Genomic DNA, 26,320 nt, shown 5'->3' with positions numbered 1-26,320 from the left:
TTAGCTTTGAGTGCACTATGGTGTTAAACTTTGAGCTGTAGTCAATGAATAGCATTCTCACATAGGTGTTCCTTTTGTCCAGGTGGGAAAGGGCAGTGTGGAGTGCAAGAGAGATTTCATAATCTGTGGATCTGTTGGGGCGGTATGCAAATGGAGTGGGTCTAGGGTTTCTGGGATGATGGTGTTGATGTAAGCCATGGTCAGTCTTTCAATGCACTCCTGTACTCCTCAATGCCATCAGAGGAAACCCTGAACATGTTCCAGTCTGTGCTAGCAAAACAGTCCTGTAGCTTAGCATCAGCTTCATCTGGCCAGTTTTTTATTGATCAATTAAGATATGGATTATGTACTGTCGTGGCCAAAAGTTTTGAGAATGACACAAATATTAATTTTCACAAAGCCTGCTGCCTCAGTTTGTATGATGGCAATTTGCATATACTCCAGAATGTTATGAAGAGTGATCAGATGAATTGCAATTAATTGCAAAGTCCCTCTTTGCCATGCAAATGAACTGAATCCCCAAAACACATTTCCATTGCATTTCAGCCCTGCCACAAAAGGACCAGCTGACATCATGTCAGTGATTCTCTCGTTAACACAGGTGTGAGTGTTGACGAGGACAAGGCTGGAAATCACTCTGTCATGCTGATTGAGTTCGAATATCAGACTGGAAGCTTCAAAATGAGGGTGGTGCTTGGAATCATTGTTCTTCCTCTGTCAAGCATGGTTATCATTGCTTTGCACAAAAAGGGCTTCACAGGCAAGGATATTGCTGCCAGTAAGATTGCACCTAAATCAACCATTTATCGGATCATCAAGAACTTCAAGGAGAGCGGTTCAATTGTTGTGAAGAATGCTTCAGGGCGCCCAAGAAAGTCCAGCAAGCGCCAGGACTGTCTCCTAAAGTTGATTCAGCTGTGGGATCGGTGCACCACCAGTACAGAGCTTTCTCAGGAATGGCAGCAGGCAGGTGTGAGTATACAGTGCCTTGCGAAAGTATTCGGCCCCCTTGAACTTTGCGGCCTTTTGCCACATTTCAGGCTTCAAACATAAAGATATAAAACTGTATTTTTTTGTGAAGAATCAACAACAAGTGGGACACAATCATGAAGTGGAACGACATTTATTGGATATTTCAAACTTTTTTAACAAATCAAAAACTGAAATATTGGGCGTGCAAAATTATTCAGCCCCTTTACTTTCAGTGCAGCAAACTCTCTCCAGAAGTTCGGTGAGGATCTCTGAATGATCCAATGTTGACCTAAATGACTAATGATGATAAATACAATCCACCTGTGTGTAATCAAGTCTCCGTATAAATGCACCTGCACTGTGATAGTCTCAGAGGTCCGTTAAAAGCGCAGTGAGCATCATGAAGAACAAGGAACACACCAGGCAGGTCCGAGATACTGTTGTGAAGAAGATTAAAGCCGGATTTGGATACAAAAAGATTTCCCAAGCTTTAAACATCCCAAGGAGCACTGTGTAATATTGAAATGTAAGGAGTATCAGACCACTGCAAATCTACCAAGACCTGGCCGTCCCTCTAAACTTTCTGCTCATACAAGGAGAAGACTGATCAGCGATGCAGCCAAGAGGCCCATGATCACTCTGGATGAACTGCAGAGATCTACAGCTGAGGTGGAAGACTCTGTCCATAGGACAACAATCAGTTGTATATTGCACAAATCTGGCCTTTATGGAAGAGTGGCAAGAAGAAAGCCATTTCTTAAAGATATCCATAAAAAGTGTCGTTTAAAGTTTGCCACAAGCCACCTGGGAGACACACCAAACATGTGGAAGAAGGTGCTCTGGTCAGATGAAACCAAAATTGAACCTTTTGGCAACAATGCAAAACATTATGTTTGGCGTTAAAGCAACACAGCTCATCACCCTGAACACATCATCCCCACTGTCAAACATGGTGGTGGCAGCATCATGGTTTGGGCCTGCTTTTCTTCAGCAGGGACAGGGAAGATGGTTAAAATTGATGGGAAAATGGATGGAGCCAAATACAGGACCATTCTGGAAGAAAACCTGATGGAGTCTGCAAAAGACCTGAGACTGTGACGGAGATTTGTCTTCCAACAAGACAATGATCCAAAACATAAAGCAAAATCTACAACGGAATGGTTCAAAAATAAACATATCCAGGTGTTAGAATGGCCAAGTCAAAGTCCAGACCTGAATCCAATCGAGAATCTGTGGAAAGAACTGAAAACTGCTGTTCACAAATGCTCTCCATCCAACCTCACTGAGCTCGAGCTGTTTTGCAAGGAGGAATGGGAAAACATTTCAGTCTCTCGATGTACAAAACTGATAGAGACATACCCCAAGTGACTTACAGCTGTAATCGCAGCAAAGGGTGGCGCTACAAAGTATTAACTTAAGGGGGCTGAATAATTTTGCACGCCCAATTTTTCAGTTTTTGATTTGTTAAAAAAGTTTGAAATATCCAATAAATGTCGTTCCACTTCATGATTGTGTCCCACTTGTTGTTGATTCTTCACAAAAAAATACAGTTTTATATCTTTATGTTTGAAGCCTGAAATGTGGCAAAAGGTCGCAAAGTTCAAGGGGGCCGAATACTTTCGCAAGGCACTGTATCTGCACGCACAGTGAAGTGAAGACTTTTGGAGGATGGCCTGGTGTCAAGAAGGGCAGCAAAGAAGCCACTTCTCTCCATGAAAAACATCAGGGACAAACTGATATTCTGCAAAAGGTACAGGGATTGGACTGCTGTGGACTGGGGTAAAGTCATTTTCTCTGATGAATCCCCCTTCCGATTGTTTGGGGCATCCGGAAAAAATCTTGTCCGGAGAAGACAAGGTGAGCGCTACCATCAGTCCTGTGTCATGCCAACAGTAACGCATCCTGAGACCATTCATGTGTGGGGTTGCTTCTCAGCCAAGGGAGTGGGCTCACTCACAATTTTGCCTAAGAACACAGCCATGAATAAAGAATGGTACCAACACTTCCTCCGAGAGCAACTTCTCCCAACCATCCAGGGACAGTTTGGTGACAAACAATGCCTTTTCCAGCATGATGGAGCACCTTGCCAAAGACAAAAGTGATAACTAAGTGGCTCGGGGAACAAAACATCAATATTTTGGGTCCATGGCCAGGAATCTCCCCAGACCTTAATCACATTGAAAACGTGTGGTCAATCCTCAAGAGGCGGGTGGACAAACAAAAACCCACAAATTCTGACAAACTCCAAGCATTGATTATGCAAGAATGAGCTGCCATCAGTCAGGATGTGGCCCAAAAGTTAATTGACCTCATGCCAGGGCGGATTGCAGCGGTCTTGAAAAAGAAGGGTTAACCCTGCAAATATTGACTCTTTGCATCAACTTCATGTAATTGTCAATAAAAGCCTTTTACACTTATCAAATGCTTGTAATTATACTTCAGTATTCCGTAGTAACATCTGACAAAAATATCTAAAGACACTGAAGCAGCAAACTTTGTGAAAATTAATATTTGTGTCATTCTCAAAACTTTTGGCCACGACTGTACATTCAGGTGGCAGGTTAGATGGAGGTCATGACACTCCATCCTAGATAAGACAGAGTTTGCCTCTTGGGTCCAGCAGGCAGAGTTCAATAACTACAGCACATGTAAGATGCAGGAGGATGGCACTCTTCTCATACTGAGTAGCCTACAGAGTAATGTGAGAAGAATGCAATTTCTGAATTTAAACAAATTTCTAAACAAAATGTTATAAATTTCAGGTGTTACCGTTCCATGTCAAATAAACCACCCTTCATATAATACTCTAGCAGTTTTCTGCTAAAATAACAATGTGCAAATATTACAATTGTTTTCTCTTTTATTGTCATTCACAGCCAATGCAGATCATGTATGGTGTCCAATACGGAAGTTTACATACACTTAGGTAGGAGTCATTAACTCATTTCTCAACCACTCCACAAATGTTTTGTTAATTAACAAACTATAGTTTGGCAAGTCGGTTAGGACATCTACTTTGTGCATGACACAAGTCATTTTCCAACAATTGTTTACAGACAGATTATTTCACTTATAATTCACCGTATCCCAATTCCAATGGGTCAGAAGTTAACATACACTAAGTTGACTGTGCCTTTAAACAGCTTGGAACATTCCAGAAAATGTTGTCATGGCTTTAGAGGCTTCTGATAGGCTAATTGACATCATTTGTACCTGTGGATGTATTTCAATGCCTACCTTCAAGGTCAGTGTCTCTTTGCTTGACACCATGGGAAAATCAAAAGAAATCAGCCAAGACCTCAGAAAAAAATAGTAGACCTCCACAAGTCTGGTTCATCCTTGGGAACAGTTTCCAAACGCCTGAAGGTACCACGTTCATCTCTACAAACAATGGTAAGCAAGTATAAACACCATGGGACCACACAGCAGTCATACCGCTCAGGAAGGAGACACGTTCTGTCTCCTAGAGATGAATGTACTTTGGTACGAAAAGTGCAAATCAATCCCAGAACAACAGCAAAGGACCTTGCGAAGATGCTGGAGGAAACATACACAAAAGTATCTATATCCACAGTAAAACAAGTCCTATATCGACATAACCTGAAAGGCCGCTCAGCAAGGAAGAAGCGACTGCTCCAAAACCGCCATAAAAAGACAGACTACGGATTGCAACTGCACATGGGGACAACATCTCAAGACATCAGTCAGGAAGTTAAAGGTTGGTCGAAAATGGGTCTTCCAAATGGACAATGTCCCCAAGCATACTTCCAAAGTGGTGGCAAAATGGTTTAAGGACAACAAAGTCAAGGTTTTGGAGTGGCCATCACAAAGCCCTGACCTCAATCCCATAGATAATTTGTGGGTAGAACTGAAAAAGCGTGTGCAAGCAAGGAGGCCTACAAACCTGACACAGAAACACCAGCTCTGTCAGGAAGAATGGGCCAAAATTCACCCAACTTATTGTGGGAAGCTTGTGGAAGGCTACCATAAACGTTTGACCCAAGTTTAGATTGTTTAAGGCAATGCTACCAAATACTAATTTGGTGTAAGTAAACTTCTTACCCAATGAGAATGTGATGAAAGTAATAAAAGCTGAAATAAATCATTCTCTCTACTATTATTCTGACATTTCACATTCTTAAAATAAAGTGGTGATCCTAACTGACCCAAGACAGGCTATTTTTACTAGGATTAAATGTCAGGAATTGTGAAAAACTGAGTTTAAATGTGTTTGGCTAAGGTGTATGTAAACTTCTGACTTCAACTGTAGCTACAACCCCCTTGGCGTTTTGCTGCATTACAACCTGTAATTTAAATGGATTTTTATCTGGAATTCATGTAATGGACATACACAAAATAGTCCAAATTGGTGAAGTGAAATGAAAAAAATTGGTGAAGTGAAATTTTAAAAAGTCAGTTAAGAACAAATTCATATTTTCTATGACAGCCTAGGAACAGTGGGTTAACTGCCTTGTTCAGGGCCCCCTAAATAAGATCTGGTGAAACCAATTACCTTCAGAAGTCACATTATTAGTTAAAACCTGTGTGCAATCTAAGTGTCACATGATCTGTCACAGGATCTCAGTATATTTACACCTGTTCTGAAAGCCCCAGAGTCTGCAACACTATTAAGCAAGGGGCACCATGAAGACCAAGGATCACTCCAAACAGGTCATGGACAAAGTTCTGGAGAAGTACAGATCAGGGTTGGGTTATAAAAAACATTCCAAAACTTTGAACATCCCACGGAGCAGCATTAAATATATTATTAAAAATGGAAAGGATATGGCACCACAATAAACCTGCCAAAAGAGGGCTGGCCACCAAAACTCACAAACTAGGGGGCATTAATCAGAGGGGCAACAAAGAGACCAAAGATAACCCCGAAGGAGCTGCAAAGCTCCACAGCGGAGATTGGAGTATCTGTCCATAGGACCACTTTAAGCCGTACACTCCACAGAGCTGGGATTTACAGAAGGGTGGCCAGAAAAAAGCCATTGCTTAAGGAAAAAATAAGCAAACACGTTTGGTGTTCACCAAAAGGCATGTGGTAGACTCTCCAAACATATGGAAGAAGGTACTCTGGTCAGATGAGACTAAAATCAGGGAAAATGCTATGTCTGGCGCAAACCCAACACCTCTCATCACCCCGAGAACTACATCCCCACAGTGAAACACGGTGGTGGCAGCATCATGCCGTGGGGGTGTTTTTCATTGACAGGGACTGGGAAACTGGTCAGAATTGAAGGAATGATGGATGGCGCTAAATACAGGGAAATTATTGCGGGAAACCTGTTTGTCTCCCAGAGATTTGAGACTGGGACGGAGGTTCACCTTCCAGCAGGACAATGACCCTAAGCATACTGCTAAAGCAACACTTGAGTGGTTTAAGGGGAAACATTTAAATGTCTTGGAATAGCCTAGTCAAAGCCCAGACCTCAATCCATTTGAGAATCTGTGGTTTGCCTTAAAGATTGTTGTGTACACCAGCGGAACCCATCCAACTTGAAGAATCTGGAGCAGTTTTGCCTTGAAGAATGGGCAGAAATCCCAGTGGCTAGATGTGTCAAGCTTAGAGACATCCACCCCAAGAGACTTGCAGCTGTGATTGCTGCAAACGGTAGCTCTACAAAGTACTGACTTGGGGGGGGGGGGGGGGGGGGTGAATAGTTATACACGCTCAAGTTTTCTGTTTTTTTGTCTTATTTCTTGTTTGTTTCACAATAAAAATATATTTTTTATCTTCAAAGTGGTAGACATGTTGTGTAAATCAAATGATACAAACACAGATTCAACCAGTAACATGGGAAAATATTTAAATGTTTATGTGTTGTTCACATAATATCATTTAAAAGTATGCATTAAGGTATCTGTAATATAATGTGTGGCAAAAACGAATGTAGACCGTAATAAATACATTTCTATAGTTTGCCAAAAAAAAATACAATGTTGGGGGAGTGCCAAGATGGAGGCACGGTGGCTTCAACACAGCACCATCAACAGTCATCTAGTGTGTATATATAAATCATTTGTTTACATTCTGCTCTTTAACTAACTGACTGACTGTCTGTCTGTTCCACTGCTCCTCTCCATGTTCTCCTACTAGTGTGCTCAGGGCCTGGGCTTGGACGAGCGCACTGCCACCATGGACCATAGCAGCTGGAGCGGAAGCGAGAGCCCTGCAGACGACATGGAGAGGATGAGCGACGAGGCCGACAAGGGCATGGACGGGGACCCCGAGGGGGTGTGGAGCCCCGACATCGAACAGAGCTTCCAGGAGGCGCTGGCCATCTACCCCCCCTGTGGGCGCAGGAAAATCATCCTCTCAGACGAGGGAAAGATGTATGGTGAGTAGGCTACGAGCAAGGAGGAAGAGAAGAACCCCAACGAAGGCTGCTAGAACTGCGCTATTGTTCACAGAAGTGAAGAATGTGGGAGCTATATTTAGTTAGAATTATTAGAAGGAACACATATACTGTACAGTGTTTCTGGAAGTTAGTGAAAGTGCTGTAAGTTAGGGAGAGATGCGACCAGTCAGTCTCTGCTGGAGGCCTTGAGTGCTACAGGAGGGAGGCAGGGGTTTAGAACTAAAGCTAGTGTGAACCATTACTGGGGAGCAGATGGTCTTATGTCTGCCACCAGCTGCGCTGTACACTCTCCCCCCTCCCCCTTCCCCTGTTTCTCACACACACACTCCCTCACTCTTCCTCTCTTCTGTCTGCTCTCATGTAACCTCGTCCCCAGGCTATTTCGCACAGTGCACATAAGCCTAGGATATCAATGATTCAAGGTAGGCCTTAGTGGGAGTGACCATAGAATTCTATGGGAGTGACCTACTGAGTGAAGAATTTGTCATAATTACATTGAGAGGTATGGTGAGGGTTAGGGGTAGAAGGTGTTGTGGGATATGATTGGTTGGTAGATTAAGCCAATGCCTATGCGCCGGGAGATTCTCTTGATCTTTCTGTATTGGCTAATGAAGGCCAAGTTTGACAAGTTGGTCCACCAGACTCTTCGCACATTTGGTCAGAAGTGTTTGGGAACGAGATAAGCTCTCATGCTGTGGTGATTTTAGCATGTAAATCTTGGTGGGGCAAAAAATTAAATAATGTTTTAGGTGCATGCCAGCAAAGCCACAACACTAAACAATACATTAATTGCACTATAACAGGTATTCCCAAACTGTGTACAGGGCATGTGCAATGCCGCGGGGTACGCCATATAAAAATGGTGTTCACATTTTTTTTTTTACAAAATTGTCAAACAGTCCTTTTATATTTTCCAACAGGGTGAGGTTTTTTTCTCAGGTTTTTTTCTGAGGTTTTTTTCTCAGGTTTTTTTCTGAGGTTTTTTTCTCACCTGAGTAGCCTCGTTTCACTCCCAAAAATAAAATTAAACCATCTAGTGTTCAGCGAAGTATCACCACAATGTCAAATACAGGTAGCCTAGTCAAATAATTAACATCCAATCACATTAACCGTTACTCTCTCACGGAAATTACAACAATGGTCCGTGTGTAGTCAAACGTAGCTGCTGCTCATGTTGGTATCTGTACTGATGGTGCAAAACCCATGACAGGGAGACATAGTGGAGTGGTAATGCGCATGCAAGCAGTTGCTCCCGACACCTTGAAATACAGTGGGGCAAAAAAGTATTTAGTCAGCCACCAATTGTGCAAGTTCTCCCACTTAAAAAGATGAGAGAGGCCTGTAATTTTCATCATAGGTACACTTCAACTATGACAGACAAAACGAGAAGAAAAAAATCCAGAAAATCACATTGTAGGATTTTTAATCATTAATTTACAAATTATTTTCTGTTACTCCCCCCTTGGAAGAAGTAAACATTTCACGCCCCCCAACTCTCCGCCGTGACTGTAAATAGTATAATTTGTCTATAAAATTGTTATAAGTACACCTCTGCATAACATTGTATCCTTATTAACATTAAAGAAAAATAAAAAATAAAGAAATATAGATCAACTTACAACAAAGAATAACTTTATTAACATTGTTTTTTAGTCTGTAACAGAAAAGACTTAAAGTTCATCAATTTGCCTGAAATGTAAAAAAAAACATCCATCCTTATTTACTGTAAACATTTTGTTGACCATTTGATACTGAAAAATAAAATAAAATATAATCAATAAATAATAATACATTCAAATTGATCAGCAACATTAACTCAGGAGCACAATATATGAAACACCTACAGTGCCTTGCGAAAGTATTCGGCCCCCTTGAACTTTGCGACCTTTTGCCACATTTCAGGCTTCAAACATAAAGATATAAAACTGTATTTTTTTGTGAAGAATCAACAACAAGTGGGACACAATCATGAAGTGGAACGACATTTATTGAATATTTCAAACTTTTTTAACAAATCAAAAACTGAAAAATTGCGCGTGCAAAATTATTCAGCCCCCTTAAGTTAATACTTTGTAGCGCCACCTTTTGCTGCGATTACAGCTGCAAGTCGCTTGGGGTATGTCTCTATCAGTTTTGCACATCGAGAGACTGACATTTTTTCCCATTCCTCCTTGCAAAAGAGCTCGAGCTCAGTGAGGTTGGATGGAGAGCATTTGTGAACAGCAGTTTTCAGTTCTTTCCACAGATTCTCGATTGGATTCAGGTCTGGACTTTGACTTGGCCATTCTAACACCTGGATATGTTTATTTTTGAACCATTCCATTGTAGATTTTGCTTTATGTTTTGGATCATTGTCTTGTTGGAAGACAAATCTCCGTCCCAGTCTCAGGTCTTTTGCAGACTCCATCAAGTTTTCATCCAGAATGGTCCTGTATTTGGCTCCATCCATCTTCCCATCAATTTTAACCATCTTCCCTGTCCCTGCTGAAGAAAAGCAGGCCCAAACCATGATGCTGCCACCACCATGTTTGACAGTGGGGATGGTGTGTTCAGCTGTGTTGCTTTTACGCCAAACATAACGTTTTGCATTGTTGCCAAAAAGTTCAATTTTGGTTTCATCTGACCAGAGCACCTTCTTCCACATGTTTGGTGTGTCTCCCAGGTGGCTTGTGGCAAACTTTAAACGACACTTTTTATGGATATCTTTAAGAAATGGCTTTCTTCTTGCCACTCTTCCATAAAGGCCAGATTTGTGCAATATACAACTGATTGTTGTCCTATGGACAGAGTCTCCCACCTCAGCTGTAGATCTCTGCAGTTCATCCAGAGTGATCATGGGCCTCTTGGCTGCATCTCTGATCAGTCTTCTCCTTGTATGAGCTGAAAGTTTAGAGGGACGGCCAGGTCTTGGTAGATTTGCAGTGGTCTGATACTCCTTCCATTTCAATATTATCGCTTGCACAGTGCTCCTTGGGATGTTTAAAGCTTGGGAAATCTTTTTGTATCCAAATCCGGCTTTAAACTTCTTCACAACAGTATCTCGGACCTGCCTGGTGTGTTCCTTGTTCTTCATGATGCTCTCTGCGCTTTTAACGGACCTCTGAGACTATCACAGTGCAGGTGCATTTATACGGAGACTTGATTACACACAGGTGGATTGTATTTATCATCATTAGTCATTTAGGTCAACATTGGATCATTCAGAGATCCTCACTGAACTTCTGGAGAGAGTTTGCTGCACTGAAAGTAAAGGGGCTGAATAATTTTGCACGCCCAATTTTTCCGTTTTTGATTTGTTAAAAAAGTTTGAAATATCCAATAAATGTCGTTCCACTTCATGATTGTGTCCCACTTGTTGTTGATTCTTCACAAAAAAATACAGTTTTATATCTTTATGTTTGAAGCCTGAAATGTGGCAAAAGGTCGCAAAGTTCAAGGGGGCCAAATACTTTCGCAAGGCACTGTATTAAACAAAAATGAATAAAACAATTTGTGCTGATTTATTTTTATCAAAATGAGGAAGTCAGGATTAATGGCTACAATGAGCACATTTTGCAAAGCACAGCTTTTCGAAGCGGGGTTTGAAGCATGATACTGCAACTCACAGCTCCTGCTCAATGTTTAGCTGGGACCCCTGGTACTTGGTCTTCAGTGCAGTAACAGAAGAGAAGCCAGTCTCACAAAGATAAGATGTTGCAAAAGGAAGAAGATGACCATGGCCCTCTGCCCTAAGAGTGGATACTGCCTCTCTACACACAGCTAGAACTCACTCAGTGTCTGTGATGTGAACCTCAGTCTCAATGTGGAGTCAGACGTCATATCAATGAACTGGTCCTCCTCTGCAGAGCTGAAACCAGTTGGAGCTGGTGCATTGAAAGGATCTCTCACCCAGTCATATTATGAACTGTTTTCATGGAAGTACTTTTTAAAGAATCCCATCAGTGATGAAATATGCTCCATAATATATGGAATCACTGAGGTGGCATCATAGTCAGTAGTGTCAACAAATTCATGCAGGTTCTCGAATGAATCAGTATTTCCTTCATCAAGTCGCCTGCCCCACATTGCAAGCTTTCGAGTGAAAGAGCTGATCTTGTCTGTGACCTGAGGGAGGTGTTTATCTTTCCCTTGAAGCTGTAGATTTAGTTCATTTAGCTTTCCAAATATGTCACTCAGGTAGGCCAGTTTTGCCAGGAAGTTCTCATCACAAAATGTTTCTGCGAGGTCATACTTGTGCTCCTGCTCCGAAAACATTCTTATCTGCTTTCTGAGCTCAAAAACTCGGGACAAGACTTTTCCTCGTGACAGCCACCTTGCTTCACTGTGAAACAGCATAGCTTGATGTTCAGCTCCCATCTCCTCACAGATAGCAGAGAAGACTCTTGTTTTTAGTGGTCTGGTCTTTATAAAATTGACTACACCTACAATGTCAGTCATAACCTCACTTAATTCAGAGGAAAGGTGCCTTGATGCCAGTGCTTCTCTGTGTATAACACAGTGTGTCCACTCAGCATTAGGTGAGGCCTTCTTGATGAGTGCCCGAAGTCCTTTTCTCATCTCTGCCATGGTCTGTGCACCATCACTGCAAAAACCAATACAGTTCTCCCACTTTAGCCCATTCTCAGTCAGGAAGCAGTCCAGCATTTTGAATAGCTCTTCAGCTGTGGCTCTGTCTCTGACATATTTACAAAAAAAGTAGATCCTCACACAGGGAGTTACATAAACGTACATAAGAGATAAACAAACAGTCTTTGTTGCTGTCAGTTGCTTCATCGAACTGTAAGGCAAAACGTTTGTCTTTGAGTTTATCTACCAGCTGTTCTTTAAGATCGTTAGTAATGTCATTTATACGTCTGGCGACAGTGTCATTGGACAGAGGGATAGTTTTTATTTTTGCAGCACTTGCGTCACCCAGCATGACAGAGACCATGTCTAATGCTGCAGGCAGTATCAGCTCCTCTGCTATTGAGTTTTTTTTTGCACTGATCAATTTGGTATGCCACCTTATATGATGCTAAGAGTGCTCGCTGGTTTACTGAAGTAGCATTCACAAAGCGGGACGATTGTTGGCAATATTCGGCACATTTTCGCTGAAGAAACTCAAGCGGCTTATTAGCGTTATTGGGGTGTAATGTCTTTAAGTGATGCCTTAATTTATTTGGCTTCATGCTGTCCGCTGCCAACATTTTTAGACACAGTAAACATACCGGTCTTTCCTCGTCTCCCACCGTAGTCACAGTGAAGCCAAGCGCTACATACGCTTCGTCATATTTCCTCGTCTTAGCTTTCGGGAGACTTACGTTTGTCTCATTAACTCCGTCTCTCTCCGCCTTTCTTTTCATCCCTGTTAAATATTTTTCTAAAAATCATATTTGGTCTCTTATGGGTTTGTTATCTGCACTTCATATCTCCTGCTCTGTGCTGTGTGCTCTTGTTCGGTGCAAAAAAAAACGAATCCCCGCGGCAAAAAAAAGCATGTTCCCCGGGGTCACACGAGCCCCCCCTAGCATCGCTCCGAGTCCCCCCCAGGGGGGCGCGCCCCACTATTTGAGAAGAACTGCCAGGCAAAATTGATAACTAAGTGGCTCGGGGAACAAAACATGGATATTTTGGGTCCATGGCCAGGAAACTCCCCAGACCTTATTCCCATTGAGAACTTGTGGTCAATCCTCAAGAGGCGGGTGGACAAACAATACCCCACAAATTCTGACAAACTCCAAGCATTGATTATGCAAGAATGAGCTGCCATCAGTCAGGATGTGGCCCAGAAGTTAATTGACAGCATGCCAGGGTGGATTGCAGAGGACTTGAAAAAGAAGGGCCAACCTTGCAAATATTGACTCTTTGCATCAACTTCATGTAATTGTCAATAAAAACCTTTGACACTTATGAAATGCTTGTAATTATAATTCAGTATTCCATAGTAACATCTGACAAAAATATCTCAAGACACTGAAGCAGCAAACTTTGTGAAAATTAATATTTGTGTCATTCTCAAAACTTTTGGCCATGACTGTAGTAACCAAAAAAAGTGTTATTTTATATTTGAGATTCTTCAAAGTAGCCACCCTTTGCCTTGATGACAGCTTTACACACTCTTGGCATTCTCTCAACCAGTTTCATGAGGTAGTCACCTGGAATGTATTTCAATTAACAGGTGTGCATTGTTAAGAGTTAATTTGTGGAATTAAGCCAATCAGTTGTGTTGTGACAAGGTAGGGGTGGTATACAGAAGATAGCCCTATTTGAAAGACCAAGTCCATATTATGGCAAGAACAACTCAAATAAGCAAAGAGAAACGACAGTCCGTCATTACTTTAAGACATGAAGGTCAATCAATCTGAAACATTTCAATAACTTTGAAAGTTTCTTCAATTGCAGTCGTAAAAACCATGAAGCACTATGATGAAACTCTCTCATGAGGGCCGTCACAGGAAAGGAAGACCCAGAGTTACCTCTGCTGCAGAGGATAAGTTAATTACTTAACTGCACGTCAGAAATTGCAGCCCAAATAAATGCTTCACAGAGTTCAATTAACAGACACATCGCAACATCAACTGTTCAGAGGAGACTGCGTGAATCAGTCCTTCATGGTTGACTTACTGCAAAGAAACCTCTACTAAAGGACACCAATAATAAGAAGATACTTGCTTTGGCCAAGAAACATGAGCAATGGACATTAGACCAGTGGAAATCTGTCTGTTGGCCTGTTGAGTCCAAATTTGAGATTTTTGGTTCCAACCGCCGTGCCTTTGTGAGACGCAGATTAGGTGAACGGATGATCTCCGCATGTAGGGTTCCCACCATGAAGCATGGAGGAGGAGGTGTGATGGTTTGGGGGTGCTTTGCTGGTGATACTGTCAGTGATTTATTTCGAGTTCAAGGCACACTTAACCAGCATGTCTACCACAGCATTCTGCAGTGATACACCATCCCATCTGTTTTGCGCTTAGTGGGACTATCATTTGTTTTTCAACAGGACAATGACCCAACACACCTTCCGGCTGTGTACGGGCTATTTGACCAAGAAAAGTGATAGCTTACTGCATCAGATGACCTGGCCTCCACAAACACCCGACCTCAACCTAATTGAGATGGTTTGGGATGAGTTGGACCGCAGAGTGAAGGAAAAGCCGCCAACAAGTGATCAGTATATATGGGAACTCCTTTAAAATGGTTGGTAAAGCATTCCTCATGTTGCTGTTTGAGAGAATGCCAAGAGTGTGCAAAGCTGTCATCAAGGTAAAGGGTGGCTACTTTGAATAATCTATATGGTTCGTTGCCACTGTTCTCATGTGACCTCACTACCCAAGCTCACAGTCTGTTTCAAACTCAGTCCTCTTACTGAGTAAGACATCTTATGTAAGATATGGAGAAACTAGAAACATTTTTAATTTCAAAATTATCAGCACTGTGGCACTTCGGGAGCTTTTTGTGAACTTCTGCTGGTTATAAGTGTGTGTACTTCTATACATTGTTGTGTATAATTCAACAGTGATGCATACTGTGCTGTATAATGTATTCAGGTTGTTTCTGAGGCTCTTGACCCACAATGGAGTCAAATAGATTCATCTACTTTGTGTCTGAGTTTTTGTTTATTGAATTTTGCACGACTGCTTCAGGGTTGTGATTTATTGAGTAGGATCAGAACAGGGTAGGGCAGAGGTCCTCAGTATTGGATATTTTCTAGACTCAGTTGATTGTTTGTTTACCATCTGTAGACATAAGAATGATCTCTCTGGAATTTTACTCAAAAAACATTTAAAACACTTAAGGCCACTTTAGGGCTCTAATTTAATCTGTATCGCCGAATCGTTACAGATTGCACAATCTAAATTGAAAGGTAATTTCCAATTGAGCCGACATATGCAGCGTTTACCATGAATCCAGTCTCCGCTAACGCGGGATCATTGCCTTTAAATCCTGTTGATCACTATGCTGTGAGCCCTCCCCCAAACAGAGAGGTGCTCTAGGCTGATTTAAGTGGGTTGGTTGATAGAAATACAATGGTTTGCATTAGTTAGTGCTGGAACCACACAGATGGCCTGGATTCAATAACTTCATTTTGCTGTCCGCCGGGTTGCATCCTTATGAGACAACAGACAGTGATTGAGCTCTCACGGCATGAGACATTGTTTGACGAGGTACTTTGCGGTACCGTGTTGGGTGGCATTGGAATCTGAACATTGAGAGACTGGAGGAATGACGCAGAGCGGCCTAGATTGCTCACTAGAGGAGGCGGAGTGAGGCGAGGTTCTGGTCCTCCTGAGTGCCTCTCTTCAGCCCTCTGCTCCCTCCGCTCAATGCAGTTAATTAGTAACTGTCTCTATAGCAACTGCCTTTTTACTCTAAACAATGTTTATTGACTGGGGGGAGGGGGGGGGGCCGACTAGGTGGGGGTGGCTGGGGGAGAGTGGCTAGTGCTGGGGGGCTGATTGGAGCTGGGGGGAGTGACTGGAGCTGGGGGGAGTGACTGGAGCTGGGTGGGTGATAGGAGCTTGGGGAGAGTGGCTAGTGCTGGGGGTGTGATTGGAGCTGGGGGGAGTGACTGGAGCTGGGTGGGTGACTGGAGCTGGGGGGAGTGACTGGAGCTGGGGGGAGTGACTGGAGCTGGGGGGGTGACTGGAGCTGGGGGGGTGACTGGAGCTGGGGGGTGACTGGAGCTGGGTGGGTGATTGGAGCTGGGGAGAGAGTGGCTAGTGCTGGGGGTGTGATTGGAGCTGGGGGGTGACTGGAGCTGGGTGGGTGACTGGAGCTGGGGGGAGTGACTGGAGCTGGGGGGGTGGCTGGGGAAGGGATTACTGGGGCTGAGGGGAATGACTGGGGCTGGGGGAAGTCTCTGAGGAACCCTAGGACTGCTAGGGGCTGACTGATCACAACACATATACCTCCTCCACATGCTGTATTAATGCATGTTGTCTGTGAAGTTATCGACCACACCACAGTGTAATCCAATTCAGAGAAGAATGGGACATTTTCCTGACATCATCACCAGAGGCCACATTGCACTTCTTTTGTCAGAGCGATTAACTCCAGAGAGAAATCTGTGTTTTTAAATAGTATTGACAGTCTCCTGCTGGGTTAGATGAGGAGCAGATAGGACTCTGTTGTGGTTCCATTCTGCCACCATTTATCCTGAGGGTGGAGAGGCCTGTCATGATGCCTCATCACCATTAGACCATAGCAATCTGCTGTCACTCTGTTGGCCAGGCCAAAAATCCCAGCATGGTTTAGCTGGAGGAGAGATCAGAGCAGAGGCAGGTTGGCGTATGTAGCTAGCACCATTAGTGACATTTACCCCCTCTGCTTTTGGAACAGGTAGTGACTGAGGTGCAGATAGTGACTGGATTTGGCCCTTTTTAAGTTCTGAGATATTTTAAATGTAAAATCCAGTGCATTGACACTGTCACCAACAAATAGCTCAATTAAAATGATTAAAACAAAAAAAATGGTTTATAAACGAGGGAATGGAAACGGTGTACTGGTGAGCATTGATTTGGTTTACATGAGAATATCTCATCTCTACCTTCTAGCTATTGTGGATAAGATCTTGTGCATCCAAGCTGCCAGCATGCCCAGTATGAGAAGACATACAGTCCTCGTGTAATGGGGTCTCCTTCAGGCTGTCCTCTCAGTATGGTACATACAACGTCATGGAGCTACAGTAACGTGTAACATTACAGCATACTTCACTCTATGATGGGTACAGTACAGAGCCTCAACTTCTGCTTCTAGCATTTATAAGTGTGACCTGGTGCTGTATTAGTACAAATACAACTATAAATGCTAGCAGCTTAAGTTGAGTTTCTGTAATGTCCTCAAGTCTCAAAGAGATTGTTTAAAGTCGTGTTACAAACAGCTAGTGGTCTGCCTGTCTGTCAGTCGATGCCCATGCCAGCTTGCTTTCTACAGTACAGTAGCTCTGTGGTGCGGGCAGAGTTGGTATTGACACTGAGCCACTCATTCTCCCTGGCATGGACCTGTATGGCATTGTGGGAAAGGCTCACCTTGAGGAACAGCTCCACAGAGTTATCCTCTCTTTAAACTTTACATACTTCCCATACAATTTATCCTGCTTCTTAGAGAGCCAAGATAATGCTTAGAGAGAGAAAATAGTGCGATCTACACATGTTATCTTCAACAAAGGATGAAAACACACTGAAGTTGCACTTCTCAATGTATTTTTACTACTCTGATCGAAATAATTGCACAGGCTTTGTGTAAAATAAGTCAATAGTTCAGCTGTATTTTCTGCATTATGTGTAGAGGGGAGTTGTCTTTTGTGGTGTGAAATTTTTTGGAAGGGTAATTTTAGGTAGGCGAGCTGTGATCAGTTATTTTACGACCTTAGTGGTGCGACATGACTTTGTCCTTTTAGAAAGGCAGGTTATTGACTATGCACAATGGAGGTCAGGGAGGTTTATTGAAGGCGTGTAAAATTCAAATTACAAGTGCTCTGGAAATGTATGGAGAAATGTAAGGCAACAAAACTGTTTGTGTTGTGACCTAGAGAAGCATTATAATGGTCTGGGTGTATTGTGGTGTTGGTTGAAACCTTTACCTTTCCAACCCTGAAGCAGGGATACTGACAGAAGAGATGGAGATGCCTGCTGCTGTACTGTAACAAAGACTGTATTTTCATATTAAAGACATTGTTATTGGAAGAGAAAGATAATCAAGACCTCCACTGTTTATTTTTTATTAATGGCTATTGGTGTGCAATGGTAGGAATGGTTGGAAGAATGCTTCAGTAATGTGAGCCTGTGTGCCTCCAGAGGGGTGTAAGCTGTGACCATGCAGGGCAGGCCTGTGCCTGTCATATCTCTCTCCCTCTCTCTCTCTCTCTCTCTCTCTCACTCTCACTCTCTCATACACACACACACACACGCGCGGTGATGAAACCTCAATGTCATGACATACAAAGACCTGCCATTTTTACAGTAACAGAATTAGAAACCGATCTTCATACAATAATGTTGTGTCTTTGGCATCATTAAAGTGTAGACTGTTATTTTATTAAATCAATTCTCTGTAATTATTATTATGTGATTAAACTAATCATGTAAATATAATTAACTAGGAAGTCGGGGCACCAAGGAAAATCTTCAGATTACAAACTTATAATTTTCCTAGTATAACTCTTCAGATATTTACATTTCTGATCAATTAGTCTTCTGATTAATGAATTATTCTTTACCTCAAGTTAGCCTCATTCCAAACGTCAGAAATTGTTGGTTATCTGTACAAACCCAGCCTTTACTACGAATCATCCATATACCAATTGTCTTAATAATTTATTTACTAACTAAATAAATAATTACAGAAATGCACAAACAAACAACAGTTATGGTTACAAGGAAGGAGGAGGAGGATTTCCTCAGGTTTTTTATTCGTAACAGTAGAAAAGGGCTGTTCCATGACACCAGATCATGTCTGTGCTCACGGGAGTGGGCCAATGACTTGGTTAAACTTTAAACGGAATACAATTATCTTTCATTAAAGGTTTAACATCACCTTACATCATTTCACAAATAGTTTCATCTTTACTCATTCATTTTATACAAGAATTAGACGCAAACCCCATAATTGAGGAGTGAACACATTCAGAGATATAGTTGTGTATCCTGTCCTGTCTGAGGTCACCAAATGAAACACACTCATCATACCCGCCCCTTAAGTGTCCACGGACCATTCCCACATTCTTACAAGTGGACCTTTTGTATCAGTTTGCCATGTGAAGTCCTTTGTTCTCTCTATGTGTCTCTTTCTGCATGGTCAGGGGGAGAGAGTCTCCTCCAGAAATGTACGACCTGAGATATGAGATATGAGAGAGAGAGAGAGAGAAGATATGGGAGTTTATCAAAATCGGGTTTGTTTTCAAAATCTTTGTGGATCTGTGTAATCTGAGGGAAATATGTGTCTCTAATATGGTCATACATTGGTCAGGAGGTTAGGAAGTGCAGCTCAGTTTCCACCTAATTTTGTGGGCAGTGTGCACATAGCCTGTCTTCTCTTGAGTGCCAGGTCAGCCTATGGCGGCCTTTCTCAATATCAAGGCTATGCTCACTGAGTCTGTACATACTCAAAGCTTCCTTAAGTTTGGGTCAGTCACAGTGGTCAGGTATTCTGCCACTGTGTACTCTCTGTTCAGGGCCAAATAGCATTCTAGTTTCCTCTGTTTTTTTGTTAATTCTTTCCAATGTGTCAATTAATTATCTTTTAGTTTTCACATGATTTGGTTGGGACTAATTGTGTTGCTGTCCTGGGGCTCTGTGGGATGTGTTTGTGAACAGAGCCCCAGGACCAGCTTGCTTAGGGAACTCTTCTCCAGGTTAATCTCTCTGTAGGTGATGGATTTGTTATGGAAGGTTTGGGAATCACTTATTTTTAGGTGCTTGTAGAATTTAACGTCTCTTTTCTGGATTTTGATAATTAGCGGGTATCGGCCTAATTCTGCTCTGCATGCATCATTTGGTGTTCTACGTTGTTCACAGAGGATATTTTCTGCATGCAGAGTCTCAATTTGATATTTGTCCCTTTTGGTGAATTCTTGGTTGGTGAGCGGATCCCAGATCTCACAACCATAAAGGGCAATGGGTTCTATAACTGATTCAAGTATTTTTAGCCAGATCCTAATTGGTATGTCCTTTTATGTTCCTTTTGATGGCACAGAATGCCCTTCTTGCCTTGTCTCTCAGATCGTTCACAGCTTTGTGGACGTTACCTGTGGTGCTGATGTTTAGGCCAAGGTATGTATAGTTTTTGTGTGCTCTAGGGCAACAGTGTCTAGATGGAATTTGTATTTGTGGTCCTGGCGACTGGACCTTTTTTGGAACACCATTATTTTGGTTTTACTGAGATTTACTGTAAAGGCCCAGGTCTGGCAGAATCTGTGCAGAAGATCTAGGTGCTGCTGTAGGCCCTCCTTGGTTGGTGACAGAAGCACCAGATCATCAGCAAACAGTAGACATTTGACTTCAGATTCTAGTAGGGTGAGGCCGAGTGCTGCAGACTGTTCTAGTGCCCTCGCCAATTCGTTGATATATATGTTGAAGAGGGTGGGGCTGAAGCTGCATCCCTGTCTCACCCCACGGCCCAGTGTGAAGAAATGTGTGTGTTTTTTTGCCTATTTTAACCTGCACACTTGTTCTTTGTTTACATGGATTTTATAATGTCGTATGTTTTTCCCCCAACACCACTTTCCATCAATTTGTATAGCAGACCCTCATGCCAAATTGAGTCGAAGGCTTTTTTGAAATCAACAAAGCAAGAGAAGACTTTGCCTTTGTTTGTTTGTTTGTCAATTAGGGTGTGCAGGGTGAATACGTGGTCTGTCATACGATAATTTGGTAAAAAGAAAATTTGACACTTGCTCAGTACATTGTTTTCACTGAGAAAACATACGAGTCTGCTGTTAATGATAATGCAGAGGATTTTCCCAAGGTTGCAGTTGACGCATATCCCACGGTAGTTATTGGGGTCAAATTTGTCTCCACTTTTGTGGATTGGGGTGATCAGTCCTTGTTTCCAAATATTGGGGAAGATGTCAGAGATAAGGATGATGTAAACAGTTGTAGTGTATCCAATTGGAATTTGTTGTCTGTATATTTGATCATTTCATAGAGGATACCATCAACACCATAGGCCTTTTTGGGTTGGAGGGTTTTCATTTTGTCCTGTAGTTCATTCAAGGTTATTGGAGAATCCAGTGGGTTCTGGTAGTCTTTAATAGTTGATTCTAAGATTTGTATTTGATCATGTATATGTTTTTGCTGTTTGTTCTTTGTTCTTTGTTATAGAGCCAAAAATAATTGGAGAAGTGGTTTACCCATACATCTCCATTTTGGATAGATAATTATTTGTGTTGTTGTTTGTTTAATGTTTTCCAATTTTCCCAGAAGTGGTTAGAGTCTATGGATTTTTCAATTACATTGAGCTGATTTCTGACGTGCCTATCCTTCTTTTTCCGTAGTGTATTTCTGTATTGTTTTAGTGATTCACCATAGTGAAGGCGTAGACTCAGGTTTTCCGGGTCTCTTGTTACGGTGCGTGAATGAGGACCCAAAAGCGAATTAACTTAAACAGAGCTTCTTTAATTACCAAACATAGGTAGGCTCAGACGGACCGGCAGATTCCGACAGGACAAGACAAGGTTACAGCAAACATGACGACAGTCTGGTTCAGGCATGAAACACAACAAACAAGAATCCGACAAGGACAGGAGCAGAAACAGAGAGAGATATAGGGACCTAATCAGAGGGAAAAAGGGAACAGGTGGGAAAAGGGGTGACGAGGTGGTTAGGAGGAGACAAGGCACAGCTGGGGGAAAGAGGGGGAGAAAAGGTAACCTAACAACGACCAGCAGAGGGAGACAGGGTGAAGGGAAAGGACAGAGACAAGACACAACATGACAGTACATGACAGTACCCCCCCACTCACCGAGCGCCTCCTGGCGCACTCGAGGAGGAAACCTGGCGGCAACGGAGGAAATCCTCGATCAGCGCACGGTCCAGCACGTCCCGAGAGGGAACCCAACTCCTCTCCTCAGGACCGTACCCCTCCCAATCTACGAGGTACTGGTGACCACGGCCCCGAGGACGCATGTCCAAAATTCTACGGACCCTGTAGATGGGTGCGCCCTCGACAAGGATGGGGGGGGGGGGGGGGAGACGAGCGGGGGCGCGAAGGACGGGCTTGATGCAGGAGACATGGAAGACCGGGTGGACGCGACGAAGGTATCGCGGAAGAAGAAGTCGAACTGCGACAGGATTAATGACCCGAGAAATACGGAACGGACCAATGAACCGCGGGGTCAACTTGCGAGAAGCCGTCTTAAGGGGAAGGTTCTGCGTGGAGAGCCAAACTCTCTGACCGCGACAATATCTAGGACTCTTAGTTCTACGCTTATTAGCAGCCCTCACAGTCTGCGTCCTATAACGGCAAAGTGCAGACCTGACCCTCTTCCAGGTGCGCTCGCAACGTTGGACAAAAGCCTGAGCGGAGGGGACGCTGGACTCGGCGAACTGAGATGAGAACAGCGGAGGCTGGTACCCGAGGCTACTCTGAAAAGGAGATAGCCCGGTCGCAGACGAAGGAAGCGAGTTGTGGGCGTATTCTGCCCAGGGGAGCTGTTCTGACCAAGACGCAGGGTTGCGAAAAGAAAGACTGCGTAAGATGCGACCAATAGTCTGATTGGCCCGTTCTGCTTGACCGTTAGACTGGGGGTGAAAGCCGGAAGAGAGACTGACGGAAGCCCCAATCAAACGGCAAAACTCCCTCCAAAATTGAGACGTGAATTGCGGACCTCTGTCCGAAACGACGTCTGACGGAAGGCCATGAATTCTGAAAACATTCTCGATGATGATTTGTGCCGTCTCTTTAGCAGAAGGAAGCTTAGCAAGGGGAATGAAATGAGCCGCCTTAGAGAACCTATCGACAACCGTAAGAATGACAGTCTTCCCCGCTGACGAAGGCAGTCCGGTGACAAAATCTAAGGCGATGTGAGACCACGGTCGAGAGGGAATAGGAAGCGGCCTGAGACGGCCGGCAGGAGGAGAGTTACCGGACTTAGTCTGCGCGCAGACCGAACAAGCAGCCACGAAACGACGCGTGTCATGCTCCCGGGTGGGCCACCAAAAACGCTGGCGAATGGAAGCAAGCGTACCCCGAACGCCAGGGTGGCCAGCTAACTTGGCAGAGTGAGCCCACTGAAGAACGGCCAGACGAGTAGGAACGGGAACGAAAAGAAGGTTCCTAGGACAAGCGCGCGGCGACGGAGTGTGAGTGAGCGCTTGCTTTACCTGCCTCTCAATTCCCCAGACAGTCAACCCGACAACACGCCCCTCAGGGAGAATCCCCTCGGGGTCAGTGGAGGCTACTGAAGAACTGAAGAGACGAGACAAAGCATCAGGCTTGGTGTTCTTAGAGCCCGGACGATAAGAAATCACGAACTCGAAACGAGCGAAAAACAGCGCCCAACGCGCCTGACGCGCATTAAGTCGTTTGGCAGAACGGATGTACTCAAGGTTCCTATGGTCAGTCCAAACGACAAAAGGAACGGTCGCCCCCTCCAACCACTGTCGCCATTCGCCTAGGGCTAACCGGATGGCGAGCAGTTCGCGGTTACCCACATCATAGTTACGTTCCGACGGCGACAGGCGATGAGAAAAATACGCGCATGGGTGGACCTTGTCGTCAGAGAGGGAGCGCTGAGAAAGAATGGCTCCCACGCCCACCTCTGACGCGTCAACCTCGACAACGAACTGTCTAGAGACGTCAGGTGTAACAAGGATAGGAGCGGATGTAAAACGATTCTTGAGGAGATCAAAAGCTCCCTGGGCGGAAACGGACCACTTAAAGCACGTCTTGACAGAAGTAAGGGCTGTGAGAGGAGCTGCCACCTGACCGAAATTACGGATGAAACGACGATAGAAGTTCGCGAAGCCGAGAAAGCGCTGCAGCTCGACGCGTGACTTAGGGACGGGCCAATCAATGACAGCTTGGACCTTAGCGGGATCCATCTTAATGCCTTCAGCGGAAATAACAGAACCGAGAAATGTGACGGAGGAGGCATGAAAAGTGCACTTCTCAGCCTTCAAAAAAAGACAATTCTCTAAAAGGCGCTGGAGGACACGTCGAACGTGCTGAACATGAATCTGGAGTGACGGTGAAAAAATCAGGATATCGTCAAGGTAAACGAAAACAAAGATGTTCAGCATGTCTCTCAGGACATCATTGACTAATGCCTGAAAGACAGCTGGAGCGTTAGCGAGGCCGAAAGGAAGAACCCGGTATTCAAAGTGCCCTAACGGAGTGTTAAACGCCGTCTTCCACTCGTCCCCCTCCCTGATGCGCACGAGATGGTAAGCGTTACGAAGGTCCAACTTAGTGAAAAACCTGGCTCCCTGCAGGATCTCGAAGGCTGAAGACATAAGAGGAAGCGGATAACGATTCTTCACTGTTATGTCATTCAGCCCTCGATAATCTATGCAGGGGCGCAGAGACCCGTCCTTCTTCTTGACAAAAAAAAACCCCGCTCCGGCGGGAGAGGAGGAGGGGACTATGGTACCGGCGTCAAGAGCTACAGACAAATAATCTTCGAGAGCCTTACGTTCGGGAGCCGACAGAGAGTATAGTCTACCCCGGGGGGGGGTGGTTCCCGGAAGGAGATCAATACTACAATCATACGACCGGTGTGGAGGAAGAGAGGTGGCCCTGGACCGACTGAACACCGTGCGCAGATCGTGATATTCCTCCGGCACCCCTGTCAAATCACCAGGCTCCTCCTGTGAAGAAGAGACAGAGGAAACAGGAGGGATAGCAGACATTAAACATTTCACATGACAAGAGACGTTCCAGGAGAGGATAGAATTACTAGACCAATTAATGGAAGGATTATGACAAACTAGCCAGGGATGGCCCAAAACAACAGGTGTAAAAGGTGAACGAAAAATTTAAAAAAAAATGGTTTCACTATGATTACCAGAAACAGTGAGGGTTAAAGGTAGCGTCTCACGCTGAATCCTGGGGAGAGGACTACCATCCAGGGCGAACAAGGCCGTGGGCTCCTTTAACTGTCTGAGAGGAATGTCATGTTCCCGAGCCCAGGTCTCGTCCATAAAACAGCCCTCCGCCCCAGAGTCTATTAAGGCACTGCAGGAAGCTGACGAACCGGTCCAGCGTAGATGGACCGACAAGGTAGTGCAGGATCTTGAAGGAGAGACAGGAGTAGTAGCGCTCACCAGTAGCCCTCCGCTTACTGATGAGCTCTGGCCTTTTACTGGACATGAAGTGACAAAATGACCAGCGGAACCGCAATAGAGACAGAGGCGGTTGGTGATTCTCCGTTCCCTCTCCTTAGTCGAGATGCGGATACCTCCCAGCTGCATGGGCTCAGCACCCGAGCCGGCAGAGGAAGATGGTAGTGATGCGGAGAGGGGGGCAACGGAGAACGCGAGCTCCTTTCCACGAGCTCGGTGACGAAGATCAACCCGTCGCTCAATGCGAATAGCGAGTTCCATCAAGGAATCCACGCTGGAAGGAACCTCCCGGGAGAGAATCTCATCCTTTACCTCTGCGCGGAGACCCTCCAGAAAACGAGCGAGCAAAGCCGGCTCGTTCCAGCCACTGGAGGCAGCAAGAGTGCGAAACTCAATAGAGTAGTCTGTTATGGATCGATTACCTTGACATAGGGAAGACAGGGCCCTGGAAGCCTCCTCCCCAAAAACAGATCGATCAAAAACCCGTATCATCTCCTCCTTAAAGTCCTGATACTGGTTAGTACACTCAGCCCTTGCCTCCCAGATTGCCGTGCCCCACTCACGAGCCCGTCCAATAAGGAGAGATATGACGTAGGCGACACGAGCAGTGCTCCTGGAGAAAGTGTAGGGCTGGAGAGAAAACACAATATCACACTGGGTGAGGAACGAGCGGCATTCAGTGGGCTCCCCAGAGTGACACGGCGGGTTATTGATTCTGGGCTCCGGAGATTCGAAAGCCCTGGAAGTGGCCGGTGGATCGAGGCGGAGATGGTGAACCTGTTCTGTGAGGTTGGAGACTTGGGTGGCCAGGGTCTCAACGGCATGTCGAGCAGCAGACAATTCCTGCTCGTGTCTGCCTAGCATCGCTCCCTGGATCCCGACGGCTGAGTGGAGAGGATCCGAAGTCGCTGGGTCCATTCTTGGTCGGATTCTTCTGTTACGGTGCGTGAATGAGGACCCAAAAGCGAATTAACTTAAACAGAGCTTCTTTAATTACCAAACATAGGTAGGCTCAGACGGACCGGCAGATTCCGACAGGACAAGACAAGGTTACAGCAAACATGACGACAGTCTGGTTCAGGCATGAAACACAACAAACAAGAATCCGACAAGGACAGGAGCAGAAACAGAGAGAGATATAGGGACCTAATCAGAGGGAAAAAGGGAACAGGTGGGAAAAGGGGTGACGAGGTGGTTAGGAGGAGACAAGGCACAGCTGGG

General features: G+C 44.4%; 1 protein-coding gene across 2 annotated transcripts in view; it reads left to right on the top strand.

Moving 5' to 3' along the window:
* LOC139374688 (TEA domain family member 1a) overlaps positions 1 to 26,320 on the top strand; it is a 103,898-nt gene that overhangs the window by 27,063 nt on the left and 50,515 nt on the right. For both annotated transcript variants that reach the window (XM_071115766.1, XM_071115758.1), the window contains exon 3: positions 7,079 to 7,319. In XM_071115766.1, coding sequence (XP_070971867.1) covers positions 7,079 to 7,319 — 241 coding nt within the window. The remainder of the gene's footprint in view (positions 1 to 7,078; positions 7,320 to 26,320) is intronic.

Source organism: Oncorhynchus clarkii, chromosome 2 (assembly GCF_045791955.1).
Source record: "Oncorhynchus clarkii lewisi isolate Uvic-CL-2024 chromosome 2, UVic_Ocla_1.0, whole genome shotgun sequence".
Classification (NCBI taxonomy): domain Eukaryota; kingdom Metazoa; phylum Chordata; class Actinopteri; order Salmoniformes; family Salmonidae; genus Oncorhynchus; species Oncorhynchus clarkii.
Note: the sequence above shows the minus strand (reverse complement) of the source record. Positions and strands in the feature narration are given on the sequence as shown.